Source organism: Carassius carassius, chromosome 21 (assembly GCF_963082965.1).
Source record: "Carassius carassius chromosome 21, fCarCar2.1, whole genome shotgun sequence".
In the NCBI taxonomy this organism is placed as follows: domain Eukaryota; kingdom Metazoa; phylum Chordata; class Actinopteri; order Cypriniformes; family Cyprinidae; genus Carassius; species Carassius carassius.
The window spans coordinates 1,680,932-1,698,132 of NC_081775.1; the positions used below are offsets into that span (position 1 = coordinate 1,680,932).

The 17,201-nt window shown below is 43.0% G+C and overlaps 1 protein-coding gene and 1 long non-coding RNA gene across 6 annotated transcripts in view; one reads left to right on the forward strand and one right to left on the reverse strand.

The window, feature by feature from the left end:
* LOC132097345 (uncharacterized) overlaps nucleotides 1-17,201 on the reverse strand; it is a 433,761-nt gene that overhangs the window by 269,993 nt on the left and 146,567 nt on the right. The gene's annotated exons all lie outside the window — the stretch shown is intronic.
* Nucleotides 1-17,201, forward strand: part of LOC132097340 (protein bassoon-like) — a 133,501-nt gene that overhangs the window by 84,845 nt on the left and 31,455 nt on the right. For 2 of the 5 annotated variants that reach the window (XM_059502980.1, XM_059502981.1), the window contains exons 5-6: nucleotides 5,965-12,627; nucleotides 14,423-16,784. In XM_059502980.1, coding sequence (XP_059358963.1) covers nucleotides 5,965-12,627; nucleotides 14,423-16,784 — 9,025 coding nt within the window. The remainder of the gene's footprint in view (nucleotides 1-5,964; nucleotides 12,628-14,422; nucleotides 16,785-17,201) is intronic. The other 3 variants (XM_059502982.1, XM_059502983.1, XM_059502984.1) reach the window with 3 other exon arrangements.

The following is a 17,201-nucleotide window of genomic DNA, read 5'->3' on the forward strand; positions in this document are numbered from 1 at the left end:
CATTTTCAAATGCATTCATCCATTGGATTGGTTTGCAGCAATCAACCTGTGGCCAGATTCACAAAAATCTTCTTAAGAAATAAATTAAGAAATTTCTTAAGATAAATTCCACAAAGTTCGTAAGAATGTTCTGAAGTGCAATTCTTGAAAAATTCTTAATAAGTTCACAAATATATTCTTAAGAACATCTTCATTTTTTCTTAAGAAGAAAATAACAGCCGTTATCTGAATGAATACATGACGCACTGCTAAACTCACACTGTCTTTTTGCACTTCCAGTAGATTACCCTAATAATCATAATAAGCATGCACCATAAACTGTATATTTTTGTTGCGACTTTGACTGGCACTCAGCTTCACGTTTTTAATGCGGCCTGGTTTTGAACAGTTACTTTTAAAAAAGCCTGTCTCAAGCTGCAGCGATATGTTTCATTCATTTTTGAGCCGTGTTTTTGCGCTCTCATCTGAGTGAACGCTTCCGGTATGTGAGTCTACGCTTCTACAGCAAATGCGTCCTGCACATTCTTATTAAGACATTAAGACAAGTCTGGGGCTGTCCTAAATTTAAGAAGTAATTTACGAAGATTTTTAAGAAGTTTCTTTTCAAGAATTTGAATTCTTCTTAGGTTTTGCTTAACCCTCTGGAGTCTAAGGGTATTTTTGGGGCCTGGAAAAGTTTTGTCATGCCCTGACATTTGTGCTTTTTTCAGTTTCTTATAAATATCTAAATGGGTAAAGTCTAATATCACTGTAATCAGCACAAACTGGGCTATAATAATATGTGAAATGCATGTATGTACATGATTGTATTTTTGAGAAAAAAAATATTATGCGTGGTTAGTGAAAAACTAAAAATTTTAAATCACTTGAATAAGGCAAAAAAAAAAAACACATAAAGAACATTGGTTCCCGGGACTTTTGAGAACTGGAGCTTGTAGACTAGAATTTTTCTTTCTAAATTATGTGAAAATCATCTTGTTTACTCACTCACAAAAAACAATATATTGATTTAAATTTTCTAAGACACTTTTTGTTGGTAAAAGTCATATGCGAGTAGGCGTCAACTATCATGAATATCATTGTGATTTACACAATGTGTAAATCACAATGTGCCACTGAGAGGAAGGAGTTACAAGAAAGAATGTGAGAACAAAATAAATCTATATAATTTTATGTTTGAAGTTTATTTAGAATATATTTAATTATCCCACAACATAATTTAATATCCACTTGGGGGAGCAGTTAAACAGTTTATTAGGAACAATCAAAGCTGACTTTCAAACTAATTTTTTTTGCATCATTACTCCAGTCACACAATCCTTCAGAAATCATTCAGAAATGTAACAATCTTATTTTCTACAATAAACATTTATTGTTATTATTGTTATTATTATTATTATTAATGTTGAAAAGAGCTGAGAATATTTTTTCCAGTTTTTTAGGGGGAATAAATTGAAAGAACAGCATTGTGTTACATTTGTTACAGTTACATTTATTTGTTACATTTATATTATTTACATCAAGCTTTTGAATTGTATAGTATTGTATATTGTAACTGAAACTTCATAATATTTCACTTGATTATACATTTAGTCAGGAATTATAGTTTGGAAAAAGTCTTTGGGAAAAGTCTAACTAGTAAAATGTTTACACGTTATGTGAAAACTAGTACAAGTATATAAATAAATAAAATGAGACTTACTCATGTTTATAATCTCTGCTGAATAAAGTGCTTCATTCTTTTTTTTCTGAGGAAATCCAAAGCTCAAATTCTCAATCACATCACATCTTTTAGGGGTGAATTATGTCTTATTCCTCTCATCGCAAAGCAAACATTAAAATAAAAAAACTTGAAGAACAGTCTGGCTGCTTTTTCTTCTGTGTGGGCGTATTCAAGCCGCGTGCTTCAGTTTGAATCTGAATAGTCCGTACAGCGCGGGGGCATGGTCACATTAGATATAATGAAGGAAGACGTGAAAAACGGACATCGCGTTGTTTTCATATGGATTACTTTATCACAGAATATTTGTTTTCGGTGGCACTTGTTTAATTTAAAAGCAGACATGTCAAGCTTTCTATAGATATCTCTCTCATGTCTCTTCGTTGAGCATTCACGAAGTTACAGTTCATTTTAATGACGTGTTTGTAAATGAAGATCAGCGCAAACAAAGGCTACAGACATGTTTGTAAATGAAGATCAGCGCAAACAAAGGCTGCAGACAGCACACCTTGTTTGTTATCTTTATTTTATAAGTGCACAAAGTTTTGTTGTTATTATGTCTGTATATAAAAAAGTAGACCCTTTACAGATTCGATTGATGTATTGCTCTTATCTGTATGATTAAAACTGAAAGTGTAATTTAAGTTCTTTTTGGGGTTATCAGGAGAAAATGACTCATAACGCGTATACGCGTTAATCGACTCTTAAGGAAAATGATAAGAATATTCTTAAGAATTTTTTTGGGGAATACAAAATATTCTTATCTTTTTTCTTAAGTTAGAAAATAGGAAGAAATTGGCAGTTAAGAATAATTTTTTTCTTAAGAATGTTTCGTGAATCTGGCCCCTTAAGGACCCGTACTTTCATGTCTCCATTCTTCCTCGAAACAGACCGTTTCTTCGGTTTACTTTCAAGGGGCAGGCATTTCAGTACAAGGTTTTACCATTTGGGTTGGCCCTGTCTCCCTGTGTCTTTACGAAGATTGCGGAGGGAGCCCTGGCTCCTCCCAGGGAACGAGGTGTCCATATCCTCAACTACCTCCATGGCTGGCTGATTCTAGCTCACGCTCTAGTGTGGTTGTGCGAGCACAGGGATCTGGTGCTCAGAAACCTCATCTGTCTGGGTCTTCGGGTCAGCTGGGATAAAAGTAAACTCTCTCCTGTGCAGAGGATCTTTTTGCTCGGTATGGAAATAGACTCGGTCGCCATGTTCGCGCAGCTTACGAACGAGAGCGCTCAGTCACTGCTGAAGTGCCTTAGACAATTCGAGGGCAACAGAGCGATTCCACTGAAACTCTTTCAGAGGCTCCTGGGGCATATGGCATCCGCAGCGGCAGTCATACCACTCGGGTTGCTCCATATGAGACCGCTTCAGAACTAGCTTTATGACTGAGTCTCGAGATGGGACCTGTTTTCCTCTCCAGAAAATTCACACTGCCAGTTGTTTTACTCCCTGACCGAGGGCACCCTTGGCATGGACGCTCTGGCGCACAGATGGCCGCTGGGCCTGCACAAGTATGCGTTTCCCCGAGTGAGCCTTCTTGCACAGACATTGTGCAAGATCAGGGAGGACGAGGAGCAGGTCCTCATGGTTGCGCCTTTTTGGCCTAGCCGGACCTGGTTCCCCGAACTTGTACTCCTCGCGACAGCCTCTCCCTTGCCAATTCCTCTGAGGAAAGACCTTCTTTCTCAGAGACGGGGCACCCTCTGGCACCCGCGTTCCGATCTTTGGAACCTAAATGTGTGGGTTCTGGATAGGTCATGGAAGGTTTAGGTACCTTGCCACCTCAGGAGGTAGCTATCATTACATCGGCTAGAGCCTTATCTACCAGACAGACCTATGCTTTGAAGTGGAACCTCTTTGCTACTTGGTGTTCTTCACATCGTGAAGACCCCTGGAGATGCCTGATTGGGTCAGTGCTTTCCTTTCTTCAGGAAGGGTTGGAACAAAGGCTGTCTCCTTCCACCCTGAAGGTCACGCCATTTGAGCTCACCATGACCCTGTTGATGTTAAGTCTCTTGGGAAGTATGATTTGATACGTCAGGAGGCTCAATCCTACTTGCCCTCAGCAAGTTTCCTCTTGGGACCTCGCAGTGGTTCTACCAGCACTGCTTGCTCTCAGTAGAGCTAAAGTTTTATCATTGAAAACTGCGCTCCTGACGGCTTTGGCTTCGGTTAAGAGGGTCAAGGACCTGCAGGCATTTTCAGTTGACGAACCATGCCTGAAATTCGGGCAGCCAACTCACGTTATCTTGAGACCCCGGCCTGGGTAAGTGCCCAAAGTTCCCACCACTCCTTTAAGGGATCAGGTGGTGAACTTGCAAGCACTGCTCCTGAGGGAAGACCCAGCCCCGGCGCTGCTCCGTCCAGTACGTGCACTCCGCACCTACGTAGACAGAACTCAGTGCCTTAGGACCTCAGACCAGCTCTTTGTTTGTTACGGAGGCCAGCAGAAGGGAAAGGCTGTCTCCAAACAGAGGTTATCTCACTGGATAGTGTATGCTGTTGTCCTGGCTTATTGCTTATTGTCCTGCTATTGTGCTGGCTCACAGACATCTGTAGAGCTGCGGGCTGGGTGACACCTAACACATTTGCAAGATTTTATAATCTCTGTGTAGAGCCCGTGTCCTCCCGGCTACTCGCCCCTTTGGGCCAGTAAGGATCTGCTCAGTGTCAATCCGCTTGCTGCGCCATTCCACTCCACAGACTGGATGCATGCGCTATTCCCCCCAGATGAGTACCTCAGTTCAGAACCCTGGGTTCCTTCAGCACTGTTCATGTCCAGCACTTGCGTGCATGCCCTATCGGTCAGCCCTGTGTGGGACTAGGCACCTCCACATGTTGTGATTCCCCCTTTCTGGACAATCCCACGTTTGTATTTCCACAGTAAGTCTCTTCGTAGCATGTGTCTTTCCCTTGGCAAGCACCTTGCCAGCTCTGTCATTGAAACTTCCACCCTGCAGGCAGGTACCTCAGAGTTCTTGTGTAACACCACCTCTTGGTTGATACCTGCCTTTGTAAGTCCTCCTAAGAGCAGGCAGCCTGCTAGCATACGTCCTGTGTAAGACATTCTGTGTCAGCTATAGGCCCTCACTTGTGCTGGCTTCACGACAGGGTGCTATCACTCACACGGATCACTGGAAGACAGCCATGTGGCGTTTTGTCAGTGACCCCATGTGTCACTCTCTTTCTGACGTAACATAGAACGTGACCAACTGAAAGGCAACGTCTAGGTTACATATGTAACCCTTGTTCCCTGAAGGAGGGAACGGAGACGTTATGTCCCTTTGCCACATCGCTGTTCCGCTGCACGGCCGGGTCACTGGGCTCAGCTCCTCAGCGAAGACTTGAGTGCGAGTTGCTCGCACTACTCCTAATATACCCGCACAGTGTGGGGAGCTTGCGATGCAAATCCCACAGACCAAGTTACACTGTGTACCATTGGCTCATTTTGTTACCACTCGAAGGTGATTGGGCTTTTGGGCGAGACTCCATACTCCATTTTGTCTCTTTCTTATGTAACATCTCCGTTCCCTCCTTCAGGGAATGAGGTTACATACGTAACCTAGACGTTCTTAATCCATCCATGCAATAACAGCGTCCTTCTAACAACCGAGTTTCTATTTACTTATACTGCTGTTTAATATTGATGGTATGACCCGATTCAGGAGTTGACAAATTTACGATTTAAAATCAGAGCATAGCTCAAATTCACTAAAATATTGAAATGCTATGCTGATTCAAAACGACAATTCCGGGAATTGACAGTCAAAGTATTGTGCGGTTTGAACAGCCAGCTCCCGCACCTGAAAAGGAAGTTTTGATTTGTTTTGCACCGGAGTCAGACCTGTCTTTTATTGGCTGAAGTGCAGGGCTCCACACCAGGAGTTTGAAAAGTGCCTGTCAAACGCCGGCTCACTCTGTTTTTTCCATGGGTGCCTTCTTTGTCTATTTTTTTTCCTTTGTACTTTTGGTGAAGAAAACACATAGCATTGAATAGTTTAATTTTATTTCAAGTAAAAGTAAAAGTACCACAATTTAATTATACTCAAGAATAAATAAATAAAAATACTCAAGTACTGTAACAAATGTATTTGGAAATTGTTACTTTCCACCTCTAAGTATCACTCATCCCAATGAAGATTTAAAAGTTTTTTAAAATCTAGTCAGATGTTTGTCCTTGATTTTATGGTGTGAACTGTCTAAGGGTATCTTTTGTATTTCTGTGTTATTTGGTCTCCTAGGAAACCAGCAAGACAAACAGCAATCATGACCTATCACGAAGTCCACAGAGTTTGAGTGATACTGGCTATTCCTCTGATGGAATCTCCAGTTCTCATAGTGAAATTACTGGCGTTATCCAGGAGGAAGAGCTTAAAATGTGTGAGAGGGGTCTGACTGGACACCATACACCACCAAGTCCATCTGAGCTGATTAAGCTAGAGAGCTCCATGCGGACTCTACTAGAGTCTAAAATTTCATCTGAAGGGGAAAGAGCACAGGACAAGAAGCATGGGAAAAAGCAACATGGTGACATCAGGAAACATCAGTCTCCCTCAATATCAATTAGTCCAGAGGAATATGACTCAGATGAGGACTTTGAAGGCATTATGGAAGAGGAGGAAGATCCAACTGAGGAAGAGCTTAGAGCAATTGCTGATTTAGAGGATAACAGTAGCCATAAAAAAATGAATTTAGAACCTGAAGAGATTACTGATGAGGAGTATATGAGAAGGCAAATTATGGAGATGAGTGCTGATGAGGAGAATGAGGATGAAGATGAAGAAGAAGAAATGGAAGAAGAAGATGATGATGATGAGGATGAAGGCTATGGCTACAAAAAGCTAAAAAAGACTCAAAAGCACTTCACTGACTCAGGAAAAGAAAAGCGCCGTCTCACTTATCACTCTAGTAGCTTTGAGGAAGATAGTAAAACAACTACTGATGTATACAAAGGATCAGCAGAAGAAGACCTGATGGCCTCGCAAGGAGGCTTACGCAGATTTAAGACCATAGAATTGAACAACACTAACAGTTATAGTCGAGACATGGAGTTAAACAATGACAATGACCTGAGTCTCGACCGAGAGCCTGAGCTGGAGATGGAAAGCCTTATTGGTTCTCCAGAAGAACGGTCAAGAGGGGAATATTCCTCCACCCTCCAAACAACCACTTCTAGCTATAGTTCAGGGATATCCCCTACTTCCATATCATCCATGGAAGATGACAGTGACAGTAGTCCTAGTCGGAGGCAGCGGCTGGAGGAGGCAAAGCAGCAGAGGAAGGCCAGACATCGCTCCCATGGCCCTCTCCTTCCTACCATTGAGGATTCCTCAGAAGAAGACGAATTGAGGGAAGAAGAAGAACTTCTAAAGGAGCAGGAAAAGATGAGAGAAGTGGAGCAGCAGAGAATACGAAGCACTGTCCGGAAAACCAAACGTGACAAAGAAGAGCTAAGAGCACAAAGGCGCAGAGAACGATCTAAGACTCCCCCAAGCAATCTGTCCCCCATTGAGGATGCTTCTCCAACGGAGGAGCTAAGACAGGCAGCCGAGATGGAGGAACTCCACCGATCCTCTTGCTCAGAATACTCTCCTTCAGCTGATTCAGATGCTGAGGGCTATGAAATTTCATCTAAGCTGTACAAATCTGGTAGTGAATATAACCTACCAACCTTTATGTCACTTTATTCTCCTACTGAAAAACCACAAACTACATCATCTACAGCTGCTATAACAACTCCCTCTAGTGGCAAACAATTAAAAAGTGCAGAAGAAGTGTATGAAGAAATGATGAAGAAAGCAGAGATGTTGCAGAAACAACAAAAGCAGCAGACACAGCAGCAATCAGGCTCAGGTCTGATTTTACAACAGTACAGCACACCCACCTATCAAGAGTCAGACATTAAAAATAGACAAGAAATTGAGGATGAATATGATTATCCTGATCAAGATGATCTCCACTATGAGAATGAGGAGACTGTTGATATCTATGAAGAGATCCGCCAGACATCACAAAACATTTCAAAACAGCTCGATGACAAAATGGAGATGGATGTGTCCTATTCAGAAAAGCAGTTACTAGATACAGGCTCAGCCTTTGCTAAGTTGCTGGAACAAAGCAATGCTTTACTGACTCCTGGCACAAGTCCCACCCAGCTCTCAGCACCAGTATCATTTTCGGAAACTGGGACAGGAGGACGGATACCTGATGTCAGAGTAACCCAACATTTTTCAAAAGATGGGCCCAAAGATAGACTTAGAAATCAAACTGGTAAAAATGGTATTACACCAACAGTTGCTGCCACAACTATTGCTGCTTATGGAGTGTATGCCAGGGATAATGTCACTGTCTCTCAAACTAGTGCCAGTCAAACAGTGTCCCAAACACAACCCAACTTATATGGTCGGCAAACTACCACAACCTCTGCTGGTGTTTCAAATGTGTCTCATAAAATAGCTGCAATCTCTCAAGCTTACAACCAAAGAGAGAGTGCTGCAAAGAAAATGACAATCAACAAAGGAGTCCACATGAAGGATAATTCAACATCATCAGAAACGATAATTGAATCGGGCCCAAGTTCAATTAGGTGTTATGCTTACCATGAAAGGAGTCCAACTCTTTCTCCCACTTCATCTCCTCTTCATAGTCCAACAAGATCTCTGTCCAGGAGAACAGCTGAGCTTTCAACTCAAACAGTTAGTCCTTCAATGTTAGCTTCTTCAGGGAATGCTTCTCACACCTCTTTGGTTATGGCACAGGGCACTCAGACTTCACATGGGGTTGTTTCACCTAGCCTTTTTAGACAGCAGTCTTCTCAAGATACCTATTTTATTGTTAGAACAGAGGAGCTTGAGCCCACTAGTCCACCAAAGCCAGTTACAGTTAACACAGCAACATCTCCTTTGTCCTCACCAACAAGATTTAGCCGCCAATCAACATTTGATGCCTACTCACCTCCTGTCAGCCCTCCTGATACTCCACCACATCAGTTATCACCCCAACATGGTTTTTACAAGAACTATCGAGCTGAAAAAGTTAATGTCGGAACTAGCATGGTCACCACTGCTAGCATGTATACCCGTGGATCACTATCAATGGAAAACATATCCCTTTGTCGGATTTCGACAGTTCCTGGTACTTCAAGAATTGAGCAAGGACAACGGTTACAGAGTGGAAGTGTAGTAGATCTACGAACTGGAATGAAGCCTACACCAATTGTTATGACTGACCAAGGAATGGACTTGACTTCCTTAGCCACAGAATCTCGAAAATATTCTGGGTCTGTTGAAAGAACCCCAATTCGTCAATCCACAACTATTCAGCCCTTAATAATGAACCTGAATACACAAGAGCAGCTGCATGTTGTGACATCAACAGCAACAACTGTCAGTGTTACTGTAACTGCATCTATGTTCATCTCTCAGCCTAAGCACCCTGTGCTGTATTGTGATCCTCTTGAAAACAGATTTGATTTGGGCAAAGATATGGGAACAATAGTTTGCCTGGCACCAAATAAGCCACCCCCAGTGGATCCATCCATACCAAAGATTGATGCTAAGCTGGAAGACCTGAGTATCCAGCAGCAGCAGTTACTTAAACAGCAGCAGAAGCTTCAAGAGCAACAACAACTTCTTGAGCAGCAGCTTCAACAACATCATCAGCTTCAACAACAACAAGCTGCCTCTTTTGCCAAGTTGAATTTGTCTAGCCAACTACCTCTATTCAAAAAGGATATGCTTGTCACTCAAAAAAGCACTGTCACAGAGGTAAATGTCATCTCGCCAGGTATGATGTCTGAGGTTTATAGTGTTGGAGGTCCACTTGAGTTAAGGGGAAGGCAAGCAGAAACAAGTATCATGAATCTAACAAACGTCAAGCCTCAAGGGTTGATGGTCCAGATAGATGGCACTGCACAAGGAGCCACTATAACACAACTAATCAAACCAGAGGAAGGCCAGGATGCAATGATTTTAACAGGGCAAATAAAATCAGAAAATCAATTAACGTGTTGTGATATGGTATACAACTTGCCATTTGGCGGCAGCTGTGTGGGTGGTCCATTCTCCCAGAAACCAGTCCCAGATGAAAATTCTAAGCCATCATCAAGAGCACCTTCCTCACTACCGCAGCTCTATCAACAACATGGTTTACAGCAAGATGGGTCGGCATTCCAAGATTACACAATTAAATCATACACACTGCCTCTTCCTGGACGACTACAACCATCAATTTCTGAAACTAACCTTTCAGAGGCAAGGTTGTCATCATATTCAACAAATCTTGATCCCCAATTTCATGCCTCTGGGGAATTTTTCACAGACACAGGAAAGGATGGCTATGATGGAGGGTACCTTGGAATGGGGCTTCAGTATGGTTCCTACACAGATCTTCGTCAGGGTGATGTTGCAGATCTTCCAATAAGACGGTACAACTCCCTAACTAACATCAGCTCAGATTATGGATATTTCTCAGGTGATTTTTCAGAATCAAATCTTGCCCAATACAGTGCTACAACTGCCAGGGAGATAAGTCGCATGTGTGCAGCCCTTAACTCCATAGATAGATATAGTAGTAACCCTGACATATTACAGCTGGGCACCGGAAGAAGTAGTGGTCCACCTAGTAGAATTAGTCTGCCCCAAAGTCACAGACATGGTTTCAAATACAACACAGATGGAAAGCCTCTTTGCCACAGTCAAGCGCTAACTGATCTAATCAATGCAAGACAAGCCAGTCTTCGAGCTATGTATCCATCAGCTATTAGATCAGCTGACGGCATGATCTATTCAACCATAAACACACCAATTGCATCAACAGTTCCAATAACTACCCAGCCTGCACCTGTGCTACACCCTTTATTAAAAGGGGTATATAGACCTTATCCTACACCAAATATGACACCAATACCCCTGGCAAGCCTAACTAGACTGCCACTAGATCCATGGACTGGGCAGGCACCTTTCCAATGTTCTACACCCAACCCTCTCTCTGTTACAACTTCTACAAAAGTTTCTGAGTCTCCAGCTATCACAACAGTCCAAGATGCCCCATTGTACCTTGGTAAGTCTCCATTAAGCCTAACAGTAGCTGGAGCAGTGACACAACCAATTCAGCCTTCTTATGTTACTTCCGGGCCTATCACATCAGCACTCTTTTCAACACCAATGGCCATGGCAATGAGCCAACCTGATATCCAGTTGCAACCAATAAATCTATCTCAGCCCCACCTTCAGGCCAAATCCACTGCCCAGCCTTCTATACAACACCAACTACCAGTGCAGGGTCATCCTATTGCTTCCAAAACACAGCCACCCCCATCATCTCAAGGAGGTGTAACCACTGCTGCTGCTATCAGAAGTATTGCTCCAAGCCAGGAAAAAGAAACAGAGGAAAGACTGCATCAACAGCAGGAACAGCTTTTGCAGATTGAGAGAGAACGAGTGGAACTGGAAAAATTGCGGCAGCTAAGGCTTCAGGAGGAGCTTGAGCGGGAGCGTGCAGAACTGCAGAGGCATAGAGAAAAAGAGCAGATGCTAGTGCAGCGAGAAATTCAGGAATTGCAGACTATAAAGCAACAGGTTTTGCAGCAACAACAAGTTGAGAGAGAAAGCCAGTTGGTCATACAGAGAGAGCAACTATCTCAACAAAAACAACAGCTTGACCAGATCCAATCTTTACAACAGCAGTTACAGCAGCAGCTTGAAGAACAAAAGAGACAAAAGACTGCCACAGCTATTACAAATACTCAAATCTTCAGTGATCAATCTGGCAGAATAATTCAGCCACAGGAATTGACCTCTGATATGTTGTATAGTGATGTTCAGGTTTTCTTAAGACCACTACCAAATTCTACATCAGAGATATGCTTGAGAAATAGCGAAGATCAAACAGAAATCAGGTCCATGCGTAAACAAAGATCAATGCCTCGACTGCAAGATGGAAATAATGGAGAACTAACAGTGCTTTCCTTTCCCCAGAGGCTTGTAGACTGTAGTGTGCAAACTGATGATGAAGATGGAGAGGAGAGGTACCTGGTACCAAGGAGACGACGGACTAGGCGCAGCGTGGATTGCAGTGTTCAGACAGATGATGATGAAGACAAGGCAGAGTGGGAGCAGCCAGTTAGACGTAGACGTTCCCGTTACACAAGACATTCTGGTGAATCTGGTGTAGACCATAAATCTGAAGCACCTCCTTTTACCACTTCAGTTGCTAAGACAGCATCTTCCAGCATTGCCATTCAAACAATTCAAGACTGTTCTTGCCAAACTGAAACAGAGCAGCTAGTTAGAGTATCTCCAAGCATACATGTCACCATGCCAGACCCCAGCAAGGTTGAAATTGTCCACTATATTTCTGGTCCCGAGAGAACACAGAAGGGTCAAAGCTTAGCTTGCCAAACTGACCCTGAGACACAGTCTCAAAGCATAGTTATTCCACAGATTAGCATTGCTACCACTCTCAGTCCCACCAGTGTCCACTTAGTTGGATCTGCAGATCCACTCTCTCCAGGTCAACAGAGTGCTGTGAAGTTTGGGAGGCGGAGACCTGATCCTTTGGAGTTTGGATACCAGCAGCATCACCTGCATAATGAGTCTTTGTCCAGCTTGATCCGGCAACAACCTAAATCTCCACAGGTGCTGTATTCTCCTGTTTCTCCTCTTTCTTCTCCACAACGCATCATAGAAACAGCATTCTCTTCTAGTGAGAGGCTGAATAAAGCACATGTCACCCCGCAGCAGAAGTCCTGTATTGCTGAGCCATCACAGAGACACCAGGCCCTTCCCCGCACAATGAAGAATATTCAGAGATCTATGTCAGATCCTAAGCCTCTCAGCCCAAATACAGATGAAAGTACCAAGGCTAGGATTTCACTTTATCAACAGCAAGCCCTTCAGAGTCAGGTATGGATAATTCATTACCTCTCTGATTTTTAACTTCCACTGGCTTGCTACAAAGGACAGTATGAACTTGTTAGAACACTATGACTCAAGTGATGTTGTTTCCACAGTTTATATATTGCATATACAGACAGTTGAATTATTTCTTGAATATGAGATTGCAATGTGTTATGAAGTTCTCTGTCTGCATTTGCAAGCCTGAGATACTCAGAAATGGCCAGTTAATATATCTACATTTAAATTTACATTTATGCATTTAGCAGACACTTTTATCCAAAGCGTCTTACTGTGCATTCAAGTTTTTTTTACAGTATATCCCTTGGATTCTACTTTTTCTGGTATTGTTTCAATTTAATTGGTGTTCTTGATTGTTTTGTTATTGTACAGTATTTAGAAAGTATATTCTAATGTTTTTCATGTTTTGTTATGTTCATTACACACAGACTGATATATTAAAAATGTTTATTTATTTTGCTGATTATAACTGACAACTAAGGACAATCCCAAATTCGGTATCTCAGAAAATTTGAATATTGTGAAATGGTTCAATATTGAAGACACCTGGTGCCACACTCTAATCAGCTAATTAACTCAAAACAACTGCAAAGGCCTTTAAATGGTCTTTCAGTCTAGTTCCATAGGCTACACAATCATGGGGAAGACTGCTGACTTGACAGTTGTCCAAAAGACAACCATTGACACCTTGCACAAGGAGGGCAAGACACAAAAGGTCATTGCAAAAGAGGCTGGCTGTTCACAGTGCTCTGTGTCCAAGCACATTAATAGAGAGGCGAAGTGAAGGAAAAGATGCGGTAGAAAAAAGTGTACAAGTAATAGGGATAACTGCACTCTGGAGAGGATTGTGAAACAAAACCCATTCAAAAAAGTGGGGGAGATTCACATAAAGTGGGCTGTAGCTGGAGTAAGTGCTTCAAGAACTAGTACGCACAGATGTATCCAAGACATGGGTTTCAGCTGTCGCATTCCTTGTGTCTAGCCACTCTTGAACAACAGACAGCGTCAGAAGCGTCTCGCTTCAAAAAGGACTGGACTGCTTGTGAGTGGTCCAAAGTTATGTTCTCCGATGAAGTCAATTTTGCATTTCCTTTGGAAATCAGGGTCCCAGACTCTGGAGGAAGAGTGGAGAGGCACACAATCCATGTTGCTTTAGGTCCAGTGTAAAGTTTCCACAGTCAGTGATGGGTTGGGGTGCCATGTCATCTGCTGGTGTTGGTCAACTGTGTTTTCTGAGGTCCAAGGTCAACACAGCTGTATACCAGCAAGTTTTAGAGCACTTCACGCTTCCTGCTGCTGTCCAACTTTATGGAGATGCAGATTTCATTTTCCAACAGGACTTGGCACCTGCACACAGTGCCAAAGCTACCAGTACCTGTTTTAAGGACCATAGTATCCCTGTTCTTAATGTATTATAATCATCAAAATTAAAAGAAATAAACATTTGAAATATATCAGTCTGTGAGTAATGAATGAATATAATATACAAGTTTCACTTTTTGAATGGAATTAGTGTAATAAATAAACGTTTTCATGATATTCTAATTATATGACCAGCGCCTGTAAATGGTCATCAAGGCAAGATAATATAATTGGTCAGATTCACATGGATTTAGATAAGAATCTTTATAGATGCATGCCCAAATAGTTTTCTATAACAATTAACCAGTAGTCTGAGCAATACTAGTAGTTATGTGTGGATCTCTAATATATAACATTGTGTTGTCCTCTGTATTTCATGGCCCTGGCTCTTTCACTCTTCCTGGACCCCGTGTCTCTGCAGCTGGCAGCCCTGCAGCAGAGCTCCCTCCTAAGGAAGGTGAAGAGGACCTTGCCCAGCCCCCCACCAGAGGAGACTCACCTGCCTATGGTCACCCCTAACCTCTCACACATGTTTGTGCCCTCTCTGCCATCTCTGAAAGGGGGTTCTCGTTTAGCTGCAAAGGCCAGTTTACTTAAGGACTTGACCCATGAGCTGAAGGCTGTTGAACAGGAATCTACAAAGCTACGTAAGCAGCAGGCTGAGTTGGAGGAGGAAGAAAAGGAAATTGATGCCAAGCTTAGATACCTGGAGTTGGGCATCACACAACGAAAAGAAACATTGGCAAAGGAAAGAGACAGGAGGGAGCTAGCATACATGCGCTGCATGGGTGATTCGCGAGAATATATGTCAGACTCTGAGCTCAACAATCTTCGCCTGACAGCTGCAGCCACATCCTTTGAGAGCAGTGGGCTAATGACAAGACCTAGCACGGCACCACTCGGACAGTTTACCTGTGAGCTAAATACTGCTGCCCAGTTTCCCCCCACATCATCTTTTATGTCATACCAGTACCCCCAAAGTCTCCAAATGGCAACTACCCCACAGGCCTCTACACTACAGAGCACAGGTTTCAACCAACCTCCCTATCCATCAGTAACCCAAGCTCAAGCTCTCCCCCAACCCACCCCCTTGCAGACTTATCCAACCCTATCTTACCAGGTCCAAGGGCCATTTCATTCCCAATTCTTTCCTCAGAACCAGCCTCCATATCCAGCAGAAACTTCAGTGCCACATCCAGCACAGCCAAGCCAACCAGGGTTTCAGTCTACCCTACCACCTACTGGTCCAGCCCCTTATCCAACCCACAGTACACCATACCCAAGCCAGGCACCTCCCTATCCAGTCAGTCAAGCAAGCACTTATCAGCCACAGACAGACACTCTCACTTTTCCCCAAAAGCCACGACAGACATTACTTGCTGACCTTGAACACAAGATGCCCACAAATTATGAGGTTATAAGCAATCCAACAGTTGTAGTAACAACCACTGTCCAAGATATCACTTACAGCCAGTCTGGTTTGGGTCCATTTTATGGCCAACACAGTACAATTATGGCAAGCACTTATGGCCCCTACTCCTCATCTGTATCAAATACATATGGTGGGTCTTTAGCAACCTCTGCAGCCTCTGGTTATGGGCCATACACAACAATCTCATCCAGTAGTTATGGGCAGTACACAACAACTATTGCAAATACTTATGGATATACAGTAACTACAGCTAGTCCCTATGGGCAATATAATACCATAGTTACAAATACATATGGGCAGACAACACTATCTGACCATATACACTCAATGGAGAGCCCCTCTATGTACACCAGTGAAGGCCTATATGGATCATCCAGCCTCGAGCAGAATGTCCCAAGGAACTATGTCATGACTGATGACATATGTGAACTCACCAAGGAAGGCATGGGGACTAGTTCAGACTCACATCGCAATGAGAGTCATGGACGATATGGGAGTGATGGACTTCACACTCGAGGGGGGAGTTCCTTTGGCAGACCAGAGGATGAACGTGATGCAGATCTGTATGACCAGCATCATAGCAGGGGTAAGAGCACCTGCAACTACCAAGCACAAGGGGCACATATGCATGGCCGGGTAGTGGGAAGCAGTAGCATGGGTGGGGGATCATCATATTACTATGATGACTGCAGTCACTCAACACCTACATGGGAAGCCCAGAGGCACTCCTCAAAGAACCAGTGCCCTTCAGCCGTCATGTCCTCCAGGAGGAGCAAACATCGTAAACAAGGCATTGAGCAGAAGATATCCAAATTTTCCCCAATTGAGGAGGCTCATGATGTGGAGGCTGATCTGGCCTCTTACACCATGAGCACCTCTACAACCAGTGGTTATGGCTCAGGTTCCCATTATCATAAACTTCAGGATGGCATCTATGGGCCACGGAGTACTTACAGTCCACAACGGGGCTACTATGATGATGAAAATCTCTTTGGCTACGGCAGGTCTCGTTCAGCTGGTTATGGCATGGACAAAATCTCTCCCTGCGAGAGGGCCTACAGAAGCAGGTCATATGAACGGGACCATATAGACCGGTCATACCGCAGCAACTATGGCCACAGTGTGCGCCCTGCTTTGCATTCTCAATATTCAGAAAAGGAGAACTCCCACCTCATGATGAAGCTCATGGGTGTTGGGAGGGCTTTCGGCTATCCATCAAATTCATATGGTTCAAGTCACTCTCTACCTGATGTGCAGGACCATATTCGAGACCTGCCCCGGACCCATGTCTACAAACCAGATGATATGTATATAATTGACGATATGCATTGTGCTGTTTCTGACAGTGAAGGTAATTGGGAGCTGAATGCCAGCATTACTGCCCACTTTAAACATCCCCCACCCACCCAGAGAAAGAGAGTGAATAGCTGAAGTAAAGAAATGAAAACCAAGTGCATGCCCTTGTTTTGTCTTCAGGCAATATGCAGCTTTCAGTAAATATGATGCTCAATGTTGTGTTCAGTTCCAAAAACTGCATGAGTTGTTGTGTGGTCTCTTTATTTTTTACACACTCGTTTTTTTTTGTTTTTTTTGCAACTGTGATTCATTTGCGTGTGTACTGAGTGAGTGTATGATTTAGATTTTTAACTTCCAAACCTTTAAATGAAAAAAAAAATCTTATTTGAGGTAATTTTTTATAATCTGAATGTTGAGTTTGAATGCATTGCATGCTTTTTCTTTAAGTTTTGTCTATTTTTGTTCTTTTTCT